The 15,262-nt window shown below is 45.4% G+C and overlaps 1 protein-coding gene across 2 annotated transcripts; it reads right to left on the bottom strand.

Annotated features, from left to right (window-relative positions):
* Positions 1 to 407: 407 nt before the first annotated feature.
* On the bottom strand, positions 408 to 15,027 carry KLF15 (Kruppel like factor 15). Of its 2 annotated transcripts, none has more exons than XM_024220566.1 (3): positions 14,768 to 15,027; positions 8,712 to 9,819; positions 408 to 753 (listed from the first exon to the last, which is right to left on the bottom strand). In XM_024220566.1, the coding sequence occupies exons 2-3, from the start codon at positions 9,752 to 9,754 to the stop codon at positions 585 to 587; spliced, it is 1,212 nt and encodes a 403-aa protein (XP_024076334.1). In that variant the 5' UTR covers positions 9,755 to 9,819; positions 14,768 to 15,027; the 3' UTR covers positions 408 to 584. The 2 variants fall into 2 exon arrangements, with proteins under 2 accessions (XP_024076334.1, XP_024076322.1); XM_024220554.2 differs by lacking the exon at positions 14,768 to 15,027 and adding an exon at positions 13,114 to 13,268.
* Positions 15,028 to 15,262: the final 235 nt, after the last annotated feature.

The raw sequence follows: 15,262 nt of genomic DNA, 5'->3' as shown, positions 1-15,262 counted from the left end.
AAATCAGGGACACCAATTCCAGTCCCACTACTCCCCACCTCCCAACCGTTCCTCCTCCTCCTTTGGCCTGCCCCCACAAATCCTTGGCTCAGGCGACTGAAAAACAAAGGAGCTGTTTTCATTTCAAAAGGAATTTACTGTTTCCAAACTGGACAAATAGACCAGCTTAATAAAAACTCACAATGAATGGCCCTGTACAGGAGCAAAGCCCTCAGGAATGCCAGGACTATAATTAACTAGCAGCAAGTAGCCCATAAATTTGCCTTGTGCAGCAGAAAACAGCTAAAAATAAAACACTGTAATTTCCAAAAAGAAGCAGCAGCAAAGGGAAAGATAGAAGGAAATGAAAATAAAATAATAATAATAATAATAATATTAATAAAAAACCCACCCCACCCTCCCCCAAAAAGAACCTTGTTCTCAAATTATGTTTGTAGGACACAAAACATTCAGAGGTGGTAGTGTGAAGTAACAGCGCTGACTGTTCTATGGAGACAAATAAATTATCACAAGAAATATAGTGAGCAAAGTGCTGTTGTCGGCTGTTCTGCGATGGACGGGTGGCAAGGGGTAGGCGGGACCAATCAGTTCACTGAGCGCACAGAGCGGTTGCTTCTAGGGAACCGGTGCACCTTGACGTGTTTGGATAAGTGGTCACTTCGAGCAAATTTCTTCTCGCAGACAGGACACTGGTAAGGTTTCACTCCAGAGTGGGAGCGTCTGTGCCGGGAGAGCTCATCTGATCTGGAGAACCTGCAAGCAGAGGTTTAGAAAAGAAAAACCTCTTCAGATTTTTGCTGCTAATTCTTTTATGTCATTGTTACTTTTCCATGGCCCATGCTGCATGCATGGAACTTCATGACAGCAGCTGGGATAGAACTCAAGTCCTCCTGCCGCAGAAGCCCAAACACTTAAGCTAAAGGAGAATCTGTCAGCAGTATAAGGCCCATGACATACACTGGAACAGTTCTCATTCTATCCAGCAGAGGGCAGCAGTAATACACTACCCACTTCATTGCATCATTCTTTGGTGCTCATATAACTGATAGCACTGACTGGAGACAGGCCCTAAAGGGGTTACCGGTGTATAAGCTTTACCCTAATCCCTGACTACACATACACACAACCCGGCTATTGCATCCTCACTACTGACCTGCAGCACCCCGTGCTATTCCAATCCCAAACCTCCCAAAGCTCTGCCAATGCACATCAATTCTAACCCACAGCATCTTCCTTAAACTCCAGTTCTGGGCCTCTCCTGAGCAGAGACCACCACCAATGCTCCAAAGCTAAGGCTTCTGCCAGTCTCACCTTGGCATGCTCAGCATGCTGGAGGAACAGCAATATCCTCAATCACGACTAGTTTGTGAGACTGTGGCCAGATACTATGCGAGGGACTACCCAGGCAGAGTCAGCCATACTTACTCTGAAGCCACTTGGCTTATTGAATTGACCTAAGAATTTGGCCTTTCTTCTTCTCTCCCGAATGATTAAATAAAGGGCTATTAATGTCTCACTGTCAATTCCTGCCCACAGTTATATTGGAGTAAATCCAGAATGACTCCATTGACTACACTGCAGCTACTCTGGATTTACACTGGTACAAATGGAGATAAGGATTTGGCCCTCAGTTACCAAAATTAGATTCCCCAATATCATTTTATTTTTAGACATCTCCCACCCGCAACTGCCAAGGAATAGTCCCCAAATAGCCATTGTGAATCTCAGAGGCCCACTTTAAACTCAGATAAACCAGCTAATCCTTGGGACCGAGCAGCTGGGTTGGTGCTATTTCTAGCCCATCCCAGTGCTGGGAGCCCAAGTGTTAACAATGTCGTGCTAAGACAGTTCCTTCATCAACAAAGGATGATGAATGTGAGTTGCCAGAACACTACCAAAGAGTGGTACAGAAAAAGAGTTCTCAAGAAACGATATCAGCTGTTTATTTACAATAAATACATGAAGTCATGAGTATTTGCTGAATAAATAGGGCAAAGGACCTGTGGGAAAATGTGCATTTGTGGAACAAAAACATCACACCACCACTTGTGTAAATATACTATATTTCTGGAGGGGAAATAAAGAGCACCATTTGAGGTGGAAAGAGACTTTACCGCTCACACTCTAAACCTTTCATGTAAGAAAATACATTAAAATTGCAACTAGAGATGATCCCATGCTACCAGTTGATGGTCAGGATCCAAACTTTGCTAAAGTTTGGTGTGTTTGGATTTAGGATTTTTTTTTTTATTCTAAGTTTTTATTCCACTGTCCACTACAGAGTGGATAGTTTAGATTTTGCTACAGATCCAAACTTTCCAAAAGTTCTTGAGTGTTGTGATCCAGGGCTGAATTTGGGCCCATCTGCACATGCGAACACTTCTCTCTCTAACACTGCTAGCCCTTGCCAGCAGTGGGTACCCAGCCATGACCAGAGCCTGGAACACTGACATGACCATGAACTGCTCGTGAAACTCCTTCATTGGGCTGACCCTGATGCAGTGTCCTTAAAGGAATTATCTTTAAGAACCATGAGTTCATAGGACTCTGAGAAACTTTTCAAAGCAACTCAACAGCCGAGAAAGGGAAGGGCAGCATACACTGTACAGAACTTCACAGACTGAGAGCTGCTAGGACCTCACCAAGATATCACAGTGGCAAGTTGACAGACATGGGATCAGACATGTTGGACAAGGAACTGATTTGTTTGCCAGGGAAGGTAGTCACTTTCTCAGGTGGAAGAGAAATCCACCTCAGGAGAGGGGTCCTTGAGACACAAACACAGAGCAATCCTCAAGGCAGAGGCAGGAGCCGGAAAATAAAGGGCTGCCTCATCCAGGTGTCAATATCATTATAAAACACAAGGAATAGTGGGATGGAGGGACCTGAAACAAGCTCAAAGCAAGACAACTGCAATGGGTCTCTGGCAATTGCACCAAGGGAGAGGGGAGGGAGTCATATGTCAGAGATGTGTGTGTTACGTGAGCCTTGGAAGCTAATGTGAGTTAATATGATAAAAATACACTTAGCCTCATAACGAAGCCCTTAATTGAAGAGGTAAGAATGTTGCAATGCTGTTACCCAGAATTCATGGAAAGATCACCTTACTGGGCCCACAGAAATAAACCCCCCTCTCTCTCCCTGCGTTTACAAAAAAAACAACAACCCAAAAGTTAGAACAGGAAAGCTGGTAGAATTCTATTGCCTGCGATATGCAGAGATTGGACTAAATGATCGTAAAGGTCCCGTCTTGCCTTACAGTCTAAAAAAATTGATGGAATTCCAAATTCAAGCAGGTAGCAAATGCAAAAGAGGCACCACTTACAAATAACCAGCCCAAATTTTATGATCCCAGCACCTAAGAAATGACAGCTCCTCCCAAATAAAGACAGAGGCCGTTTGGAAATCTCACACAAACACAAGGAGCCAAATTCACCCCTCTTGTAATTCCACTGCACTTGATGGTGATGGGCCAAGGGTGAGTGTAGCCCCGTAAGTGCAGAATGACACTGAGTTTGTTGCCTTCCTTCCACTCTACCTGCTGGCTTCAGTCAGGGAGCTGAATCACACTATTTAGCCAGACTGTCAGCTTCTGCTCAAGGGAGACCTATCTTGTAAGGGAGTGATTGCATCTTGTTAGAATTCTCACTTCAGGAACAGGTGAGAGTATTTTCCACCTGAGGGATTTATTTCAAAGGCTGCCAGGGACTTGGGAGGGTCAGCCCTTCACAGTTTCCCTCTGAATTCAGAAATAAAGTAGCCCCGCAGTTGGTGTAACAGCTGTGATGAAAAGGCATTTACTACAATGTTGTTTAAAAAACTCTGGAACCCAGAGAAGGAGATTCAGAGAGCACAATTATGATCATCTAGTCTGACTCCTCCACATTCCAGTTCCATCAGTTAACTAGAAGTTTCATAATAAAGTAGCTCCTTTCTGTTGCCTTTTAAATTTCACTGTGTGCCCTAGCTCTTCTTTGTCTTGTATTATAGGAAAGGGACATCCAACTAGCCCTTTCTGTACCACTCCTATGAAACAGGCAGGGGCAGTGCCCACAATGTGGCCCCAATCCCGAGAGCTACTGGGGTACACACGGTAAAGAACAATAATGGCCCACATTTTGTGACCGCAAGATCCAAACACAGAGGTTCTTCAGGCACATCTCCCTTTCCCTTGCAGAAGAAAGGCTCAACCATTTCCACAGCACCTTTCCCTGTCCTCAAGATCCTGCAGAAGCCTCTATGCCATTCTGGGGATGCCAGCTAGGGCAGGGGTAGAGATTAACCACGTTTGAGGGAGGAGGGGCTGGAATATGGTAGAGGGATGGGGAAACAACACATTGTATGAGGGCCAGAGCAGAAGTACAGGGTCTCTGTGTGGATGCCCCGGGCCTCCTGGGTGTCCCTGGGGATCCAAGAAGCTTGGGCTTGAGCCTTGTGGCCTTTTAAGTTGGAAGGAAAAGCCTCCTACCTAACAGGATGTTGTGAGGGATCTATCTCTGCGAGGGAATCCTCACAGGGATCTCCTCCCCCCATCCACCTCCTGCTGGAGTTACAGCACCTGGACTTTCTTTGTGTCCTGTAACGCACCGTGTGCTCAAGAAATACACAGCCTCATACAGTAAGCTTCCTTTAGCACAGCCACGTCTTTATACAGTGTAGAGGGGCCTTGGTGTAAATGATAATCAGCCCCAAGAATCTTATTCCCATTTTGGGGCCATTGTGGTGCCCTGAGCAGGCAACTCCAGCAACTTGCCTATACTATATCATTGCCAAGATCATTTTCCTGAGAAGTTACAGCTAACTCAGACTCATCAGCATGGTTTACAAGCCCTTTAAACTCTTCCTTCCAAAGTGCAGTAGCTTGCATCTGTCTTCACCAAATTTCCCAAATAAGATACTGAAATTCAGGTGTGAGTTTCATGGTTTTGCCTTTCTCAGAAGTGGCAGGCAGTAGCCACTAACCTAGATCATTGGTTCTCAAAGCTGGTCCGTCGCTTGTTCAGGGAAAGCCCCTGGCGAGCTGGGTCAGTTTGTTTACCTGCCGCATCCGCAGGTTCGGACGATCGTGGCTCCCACTGGCGACAGTTCGACGCTCCAGGCCAATGGGGGCTGCGAGAAGGGCGGCCAGCACATCCCTCGGCCCGCACCGCTTCCTGCAGCCCCCATTGGCCTGCAGCGGCAAACCGCGGCCAGTGGGAGCCACGATCGGCTGAACCTGTGGACGTGGCAGGTAAACAAACTGGCCCGGCCCACCAGGGGCTTTCCCTGAACAAGCGGCGGACCGGCTTTGAGAACGACTGACATAGATGAACCTAAGGTGTAACCTGGTCTGACATGGATCAATGCTCTGACCGATACAACAGGATACTGGACTAAATGGGTCACTGGCAGTTTCTGTACTCTGCTGTTTGCATATTGCCTAAGACTGAAAAGAGCAGCTCTCGCTTTCTGTGACGGAGGGGCAAAAGTTGGTAGCAGTCAGCTTCAGAAAGGAATTTGGGAATCCCACGCTGTATGCGGCTTGCAAAAGTTTAACCTTGCTCATCACTTTGCTTTGCTACACTTAAAGCTTACACAGGGTTGGTTGGCAGTTTGTTTTAGTTCAGCTGTTCTGCCCATACAGGAAGAAGGAAAAGCTTTTCCCCCTGCCACCCCACCCGCAGCTAAACGCTATGACTCAAATTATACCAAGGAGCATTTTTCTAAATTGTTATTTTCCATTAACTCCGATTTTAAGTTCATTTTGTTGAAAAAGAAATACACCATACACACACGGAACAGAACGTGGAAGAAACCAGCAGCAGCATCTCAGTGCATAAATTCATTTGGGATGATATAATACTAAGAACAGACTCCAGATGTACTTGACTTAGTCATGTGAGCTCACAGCTCTCCCTGAACTTCTGGAAAAGGTAAACATGCTTTACTGATGAAAGGGGACTGTGTAATTCAGTGCTCACTTGGCTCTGGCTATGGTATGTCACTGCAGATCTGACTTTGATGTCTGAGAAGAACACATGGGAGTGCTGGACTCTCAAGCTTATTCTAAGAGATTTGTGATAGAGGGAAACAGCCCCTTTGAAAGTCTGCCCCCTCCTTCGTCTATGTTAGTGATGGGCCCCAGCTGAAAAATTTCAAACTGGGATCAGAACTCATTCAAAGTCATGGGGCATTTGGATCCGGGGTTCTGGCTTATGCTCTCAGTCATGCTAAATGCAAAGATTCAATCACAATGACGGGTTTGGAAAAATATCCAACTGCCAGAAACAAGCCTTTTTTGTATGGAAGTTATTTAATCCCTAGCCTCTACTGGGCTTCTGCCCATAAAGAATTGTGGCTGTCCACGCAGTTGGCTCTTTAAATTACAGGTTCTAGATGCACTCACCATCTGGATCAGTACTTCTCTTTACATGCCCTTCCATTGCCCTTGTGGCACTTTTGCTAGGCACCATTCACACTAGACTTTAACCCTTGTAAAGTTTTGGACATTCAGAGGCTAAACTCATCCTTGGTGTCTCTCCATGGAAGGCATCCAAGAGAACATTAGACCATATTGCTGCATATATATTCCTAATCATTCACCTTTGACTGACATTCTGGAAAATACCAGTGTTCTCATAAGTTACATCCACAGAAGATCATCCACAAAAGAACAATTCACAAACAGACTCCTGAGGTCTGATCTTGGACTGCTGAAATCAATGGGGAATCAGAGAGAGGCAGAATCAGAGCCCTGGCAAGTCACCTTCTGACCTCAAATATGCCTGGGTCAGGATCATTGTCACTGGTGGTTGGCTGAATACTGCAAATCAATTTCCCACAAACATTCATTCAGCTTTTTAAAGGAATTAAATTTTGGCCACATTTCAACCCTTTGTTTTGTTCCCTTTCCACGAAAATGTGGACAATCAAGTTTCACTAGTATCATGGCTCATGGAAAGCAAGCGTTAAGTTTGCACAGATGCTAGCGAAAAGCAAATCTTAAATATGCTCCTTGCAAGCATTGACACTGAAAGCCAAATAGAAAGGACTATGCTCATGCAATGAGAGCATGGAAAAATGCCATGTGATTTATGTGACCAATCACAACTGAGCGACACAGTCGAATTTCAGTTCATTTTGAATCGCAAGGCTGGAAGTAAACAAAGCTTGTAAAAAATTTCATTGGTAGCAAATAAATTAAGGAAAATTGCAATCTGCTCATGGAACCGCCATGAATTAGAAAAGGGAGGAAACTGATCACAGGAAGTATTAGCTACAAATGATCCACTCAGCCCTAGTAGCAATGGGGAAACCTCAGTGTATCAGTTTGAGGAAAGGGACAAGATTCAGACTAGTTCAGATCTTTTCCTTTCAAACAAATTCATCCATCCCTAGTGATCTCATATCTCGCATATCTGCATTTTTACACATATCTCTCCTGTTATCTCTTCAGTTCACAATGAGTGTGACACATTTCCTAACCACTCATTGCTCATCAAAGCACTACAGGATGTTTTTCCTTTTGCCAAGTCTTTCGAATACTTTTGGTATAATTTAACAGGAGGGATTTGAGATGATGTTTGGTTTTCATCACAGAGTATGATGTTTCATTGCTAGTGTTAAGAAACTGGCTGGGTTCCAGAGCGGATTGAAAAATGGAGGAGAAGGGGTTTCCATGGAAATTTTCAACTTTTTAATCACAAAAGAAATATTTGTCAGTTTCCAGTTTTCCAACGAATAATCAAAAATTTTGAGGAAAGCTGACAAATTCGGTGAAAATTTTTACTTATTCAAAAACTCAGTTTTCCATTGATGACAAGTTTTGACAGAAAATTTTTAACCAGCCCTTCTGATTATAATAATAAATAATATATGGAGATATACCTATCTCATAGAACTGGGAGGGACCCTGAAAGGTCATCGAGTTCAGCCCCCTGCCTTCACTAGCAGGACCAAGTACTGATTTTGCCCCAGATCCCTAAGTGGCCCCCTCAAGGATTGAACTCACAACCCTGGGTTTAGCAGGCCAATGCTCGCTTTTGAAATGTACAATACTCAGGAGCACATCTGGATGGGCACTAATATACATTTCTAAACCAGAACATAAAATAAACATAGATTAAATTTGAGTAGCATATCCTATAATGAGATAGCATTCCCAAGCTAGTATTTTTTTCTGGAAATTACAAAATTGCTTATAATGTTTTAAAATTTTATTAGGGTCTTATTAAGCATATATGTCGTTCATAGCCCTTCACTGATTGTATTTGACCTCCATGTAGTTGAATCTACAAATACATACAACCATGTAGTATTAGTGATGAAGTGACTATGCTCCAATGACCCAATTTGCTTTGTGTATCCTAGTTTGCATCAATGGTACATTGGAGATGGTATGTTGCAATGGGACCAATGAATATACAAAGCAATGCCTGCAGTAGCAAGTCTAATCTGGCCATTATGAAATGAAATACCAGTCACTGGGGTATTTTTTTAGACTTTTGTACAGTTAATGTCAACAGTAATGCTATGCTATTCAACTCACCAAAGTCCCTGGATTATCTAACATTAAGAGAAGTGGTTTTAATTTTAAAACCAACCAAACAGGTTTCAGAGAACAGCAAAATGGTTTATAAATGAACTTGGTACAAACCTGTTTGGCTGGCATATTATGTCAAGTGAATGATATGTTTATTGGATACAGAGTATGACTGCATCCCAGTACTGACCTCCATCCACAACCGGGCCACGTGCATGCAAAAGGTTTTTCTCCTGTGTGTCTCCTCAGGTGCGCTTTCAAATGGCTGCTTTTAGTGTACATCTTGGTACAGCCAGGGAAAGAACATTTGTGCATTTTAATGAGTTCTGCCGCAGGGTTCTTTTGAAATTTCTGGCCCATGATGATCCCCGTTTGACCCTGGATCATGCCTCCTGGCCCAATAGGCTTTGCAGCAATAGGGACTGGAGCTATGCGGACAAATTTAGAGGACAAGTTCAAATTGGATGACTGAACGATCTGCGGCACAAGTGCAAATGTCTGTCCTTGAATGTTGACTAGGAGCTGTGCAATTTTAATATTCTCTTGTGCTGGTCCTTGTGAACTAGGGCTTGTATTTGACTCTTGTTTGATCTGTACAGGCTGAATTTGGAGCATGACAGGTATCCCTCCCTCCAGGGATAGAGCTCCGTTTGAAACATCGCTACCTTCTGTTGAGCTACTTGATTGTTCACTTTTACTTTCTTTTAAATTAACGCTAGGTACCAGATGGTCTTTTTGCTGGACTGAAGCAACGGAAACTTGGCTGCAAGCTCTCAAGTCCTTGGTCTCACTTTTAGGCCCTTCCTTGAGATCCAACTCCATGTTTTCTTCCAGAAACTCCTCAATCTCCTCAAGTGTGGGCTGAAATGGTCCAGAATCTTCCATATCCACTGCGAACTCAGGCAATCTGAAATACTCCTCTTTCACTACTGGTTGAAGTCTCCTTTTGTCCCACCAAGAAGCAGGGGTGTTCCCCAAGGAAGCCTGGGACAGTAAATAGTCTAAAATATTATCTTGACTTTCAGCGCTAGATGTGCTTCCATAGCTAGAGCTGAGAACCTGGGAATCAGGACTGGAACAAGAGCAAAAGCTTGAAGAATCACTGTCATCTTCTGACACAGGTGAGGGCAGCATCTGATACGACCTCCCACCGGCCATCATGTCCCCAAAGTATCCAATGGGGGATCTTGTGGATGAAAAATATTCATCAGCAGGAAGCAAGTGATCCACCATTCCTGGATAATCTGTTACGGATATCCCACCAGCATATACCACACAGTGAAAGTTCAAGCGAAAGCCTGCATATAGGGAACAAAAATATTGACAGTCAGAAGTCAGGTTTAATCATTCACCTCCATGCACTAGAAGACCTACAAATCTCTCTAGCTCAAATGAGAGTCAATGGCATGCAGTTTCACTGGGAACACATGTTGCTACATGCTTTCATATTGCTGTATCACCCCCAAAGGATTCTGAGTGCCTTGGCATTTTCCAAGATTGCACCACATGTTTGCAAAAGAATTCTTTCAGAAATCATTTCACAACTATGTGTTCCTTAGATTTACAGTGCCTCCTCAGACTATTACTGGCAAGAGGAAATACATTTATAATCTTTTGCCTGACAAGGAAACAGAGAGCCAAAGAAGGGAATGGAAAAAAAAAAGTGTTGAAATTTTTACCACCCAAAAAACAAATAAAAATAAAGTTTATAACTTGGGTCCATAAAAGAACACAATCCTTTTCTTATCTTATAGCTTTCCATTGACTTTTTATTAACTTTCTCAGTTATTCAAATATAGGCTAATCAGCATAATGCAAGGACCAATCTGCCAGGAGCCAAAAATATTTATTGTGCTTCAGCATTTACTAGTAAGATTTTCCTTTCCAGATGTGATGAATCAGTTTGCTAACGTCATCATCACCTGCATCACCCTTAATAAGACTGGCACCATGCTGGGCTAATTACCATGTGCTGGCAGGCCAGCTGATTGTGCATCACTCCACGCTGCCTGTCACTTGGATACACAGCCCTGAGATGATCTAAACATGGTGCCAACTTCTAAATTGGGAACTTGGAACCAAGCTCTTGCGTAGGATTTCAACTCATTGTGACTACAGCAAGTGACTGCATTTTGTTATATTCGGAACACGCAATTTAGTAGGGCCAATGGGCCTGATCCTTCAACCTCTTACTCACTTGAGCATTCTGGTTGAAGTCAGTGGGACTACTCACTTAAATAAAGAACTACAGGCTCAGACGCTTATTTTGCAGTTCTCTCTCAGGCGAAACTCCCTGTGAAGGCAATGCAATTCCTGCAGCCCTCAATTCAGGCACAACAATCTTACTGGGAGTTTTATCTGAGAAAACACTGCTTAACAGCTGCACAATATAACCCTTAAGGAGCTAAAGTGAAGATGTGCAGACTTTGCTGAACACTGGCCCTAGGTCCTCTGCTCTGCTCAAGGTGACTGACTGGAAACTGAGCTGCATATGTACATCATAAAACACGCCTCTCTGTGGAAGGTATGTGGATTGCAGAGATAGATATCATTTGATCTGTCAATAAGGGTGTATTTGAGAGTGAGAGAGAGAGAGAGAGAGAGGCAATCAGAAGGCATGTGACCTAGCATGAAGGAAATGCCAGTCAAGCTTGTTGCACACTCTCATTTTCCACAGGCAGTGCTGCTGTGCTGAAGACACTTTGCCATGAATAGTCAATAGCATCCAGTTTTGGGAAGGGTGGGAGATGTTTATTATTACTCCAGGGCACCTATGCTGCCTGATCTGCAAATTGCCTCTGTCTCTGTCTTCTAGGAGGAAATAAAAATAAATCTGTGCACTCAATCTATAGCTGATGCAGTGCACAACAACCTTCACAAGCTCCATCAGCATCAGTCTATTAACGTTCCACAGGAAGTAGAAGTAAAAACACACTTCTTAAAGCTACAGCTTCCTTATTTATGTTTATGTGTGGAGGAGGGTAGTGGTGGTTTTGAAGAAAGGGGAATTAAAAGCCAAGTTGTACATTTTCCTGGTTTGCACCCACTGTCAGTCATCTGTTCCTGCAAACTGATAGTGAAATACTCACATGTGCTCAAAGTGAGGAAGTTCAAACAAAGGTTAGTGTCCATGTTCTGTGACCTTAGCCTATGATCATTTCTAATGGTAAAAGTGATTGCCAGCATACCTGAAATATGCCTAGGGGATTACGAATCAGATTTTGATCTCAGTGCAAATTCAATTACTCCAACAGAAGTCAGTGGAGCTGACCAGTGAACAGAGATCAGAATCTGGCTCTGTGAATCTTTTATTGCTTCCAAAAAGAGTTCTCTGATTAATGTCTTGCTTGCCTCAAAAGCAGAGATAACCACAGTTTAATGTGGGGCAGAAGGGAGGGTGCATTCCCATATGGCAGATGGCTTCAAATCCTGCCTATTCCCATTTTGCTCCAGCTCTAACCTCTCACTGCTGTTGCTGTGACCACAAAGATTTTGCACACAAGACATTTTTACTAAAAAGAGAGAGAGAGAGAGAGAGAGTGTGTGTGTGAGAGAGAGAGAGAGAGAGTGTGTGTGTGAGAGAGAGAGAGAGAGAGAGAGAAAGTATCTGAGTGACAGCAAACTTAGCATAGAAAAAAAAGTTTTTTTGTAAAGATTTCTTAAATGTCCATTTCAATCTGGAAGCCATTCTTGCTCCCACTGAAATCAATGACAAAATGTCCACACTGCTTGCCAATCTAAAGAGCAAAAGACCCTCAGTACCTTGGCTAAAGATATGGCCCAAGCCAGACATTTGCAAAGAAACAAGAACCAGTTAGGTTAATACAAAGTAATGCTTATATCATATATCTAACATTTATATACAACATTTGCATCCATAAGCATTCCAAAACTATTTATAAAAGAGGCTTCTCTTCTTATGCCATTGAAATGCAGCCACCTCTGGGGTGAAATGTAGCAGCTGATTAACAGTGCACAGCAGCACTATGGTCTCCAAGTTTCAAAAGAGTTCTCAGCTTTGTTTTCTTGCATGTTATGCCAGAGTCACATTGTTCTGTTTTACAGTTGTCTGTTTAGTGACTGGCTAATAAAAGGATGGAACACATATGCCCCTGTACAGCAATGTTTCAGAGTAACCACTACAAGAGTCAAGGCCTCAGAGGCTTGCTGAAAGATAGGCAGAAATTTAGCAGCCTGTTATTCCTGGTGATGTTTACAACATCATAGGAAATATCATATCACACAACTGATAACACCAATAGCATATTTTGCCAATTGGTGCTTGCTAAGCAGTTGTGGATATGCTGACAACCATTTTCCAGGGAAATCGCTTTTCTCTGAGGATTAAAAATGTGTAAGGGCCTGCTCCTGCTCCAATTGGGCCATAAAACTGACTATAAAGTGACTTTGAAACACAGTGGGCCTTGAATTTCAAAGGAGCCAGTTAACATATAAAGGCATTTTTAAAATAGAAACATCCATTAGCAGCCTGGGAGCTGCATTACTGAAATGAGTTCTCCAAAGTAATTTTCCTGGTATGGAGCCTCTTTACAGTACATTTTACAATACAGAGTAGTCATGCCAAGGATTACCTCCGCAAGGTGCACTAAAGAGAGGATGCATTTGATACAGCATGATATGGTGATCGCTACTTTTAAAGGGGTGGTGTTGGGGGACAGCCTAAGGGTTAGCATCTGAAGAAGTGGGTTTTTTACCCACGAAAGCTTATGACCAAATAAATCTGTTAGTCTTTAAGGCGCCTCCGGACTCCTTGTTGTTTTTTGAGCGTTATTAGGAAGCTCAGAAGAATGCTTTCCAGCTCGCCTGGTTTCCTCATTCCACAGCTTGCAAAGGCCCCAGAACCCTTTTGGAGAAAGCAGGCTTCTGAAAAGCTCTTCCACTTTCCCCTGCCTTCTTAACGAGGAAACACTTTAATCTAGAGCAACCGCTGCCGCGCTGGGGAAGCAGTAATCCGCTGCCTCGCTCGCATACACATGCCGATCACACATTCGTTCCAGGCATTTCTATGCTAATTTCTCAATAGTGAATGGATCCCCTGCCACTGAGTCGTTGCGCGGGGCAGAAAGCGGGGAGAGGGGATGCTGCATTTCAGAGCCCCTCGGCCTTGCCAGGCTGTGGGTCAGCCCAGGATTTTGGGTTGCCTTTGGGGGGTGTTTAGCCCACCTGGCGGGGCTAAGAAGCGAAGGAACCCAGTGCATTGCTACTGCTCCCCCCCCCCTTTCCTCGGCCCCAGAGCTCTGCTTGACCGAGAGTAACCCTGCCTCGCTGCTTCTCCTGTCAACATTACCATAACAGCCTGCGAGCAGAGCACACACAGCCTCCTCCTCCTGCTCCCCACCAGCGCCTTCCCGAGCAGCCCCGGCCGACCGAGCTGCACGCGCCTCCCAGCGCGCCCGGGGGAGATGGGCTTGAGCTTTGCAGCCCGATGCTCTCCTTTGGGGTGGGGGTGGGGGGGGGTGTCTCCCTTTTGCTCCTGTCCGGAGCCACAAAACAACCGACCTCTGCAATCCACATCCATGCATCGCAACGCCGCGTGCCGTCACCCCCGTGCAAAGAAAAGAGTGTGGGTGTGTGGGGGGGGGGGAGCTTTAACCATCTACTCGTTATCCTGCTGCAAAGAGCTAGTCCTCCGCGTCTAGGGTGGGGGTGCAAAGGGGGGCAGCTCTCTAATGCCGGGGCGCAGGACGAGCCCGCATTGCATCGGCAGAGAGCGGGCAGGCTCCTGGCTTTGAGAGAGGGGTGATTCCCGGCGGGTCTCAGCGCTGGGCAGAGCGAATTGTCCCTTCTCTGCCAGTCCGGCCAACATATGGTTGTAAACATCGCCCCGGCTCCTGCCCGACCAGCTCCCCCGCCCCCCCAGCAGAAAGAGGAGCCCGTGTAAACACAGCCAGCTTGTGGGGTCTTCTCTTCCAGAGTCCATTGGGACTGGATGGCACGAAGGTGTCCCCCCCCACACACACACACCCCTTTGCACGGCACTTCAACAAGTCCGGATCTCCTCCTTCCCCCTCCCCCTCGCTGATCCCAGAGCTTCTCTCCAGCATGCCCCCCCCCCCCCCCCCCCCCCCCCGACCCCGGAGATCTCCTTCCCTTGACCCCGGGGCTCCACGCGCCCCCCGGGCAGCGCTAACCCGGCCAGCAGCCCCATGCGGGCAGGATGCTCTACGCTACGGGACACCGTTCGGCCCCCGCCCTGCGGGTGAGAAACGTGTCTTTACTCCTTACCTGAACTTTTCTGCACAGACACACACACCAAAAAAAACCAAAAAACACCCCAGATCAAAGGCAAGCAATATCCCAGCGGGCAACGGCTCCTCGTGGCATTCAGAACCAGCGCAACACCCCAGCAATCACCAAACGCCACAGCGCTCCTAAGGAGGGGGCCTGGCCGCTTGTTAACTGTTGTCCTTGAAAACTGCCTGGAGGCAGGGTCCCGATTTGCAACAGCAGTGGCAGGGCTGCTGATGTGTCCTTTAGCTCCCCTAGTGTAGTACTATATCCCCATCACATGACTGCCAGGGAGGTTATCACAGTGAAGGCAGGGGAAGGCTTGAAAGAGGCTCGACCAAAGCTGCTCACATCATTGGCCAAAGCAGAAGCAAAGGGGCTGGCCGGAGGGTTTTGTCGTCAATGGAAGCATCTGGCACCCTATCCTCTCTCTGCCTCTGCCTTCCCCTCCGCCTCCGCTCCCTCTCCTGCCTGCCCCTCCTGTTCTGTATC

The sequence above is a fragment of the Terrapene carolina genome, unplaced genomic scaffold (assembly GCF_002925995.2).
Source record: "Terrapene carolina triunguis isolate 2854851 unplaced genomic scaffold, T_m_triunguis-2.0 Scaffold89, whole genome shotgun sequence".
Lineage (NCBI taxonomy): Eukaryota > Metazoa > Chordata > Testudines > Emydidae > Terrapene > Terrapene triunguis.
The sequence above is the reverse complement of the archived record's forward strand: the minus strand, read 5'-3'. Positions and strand labels throughout refer to the sequence as shown.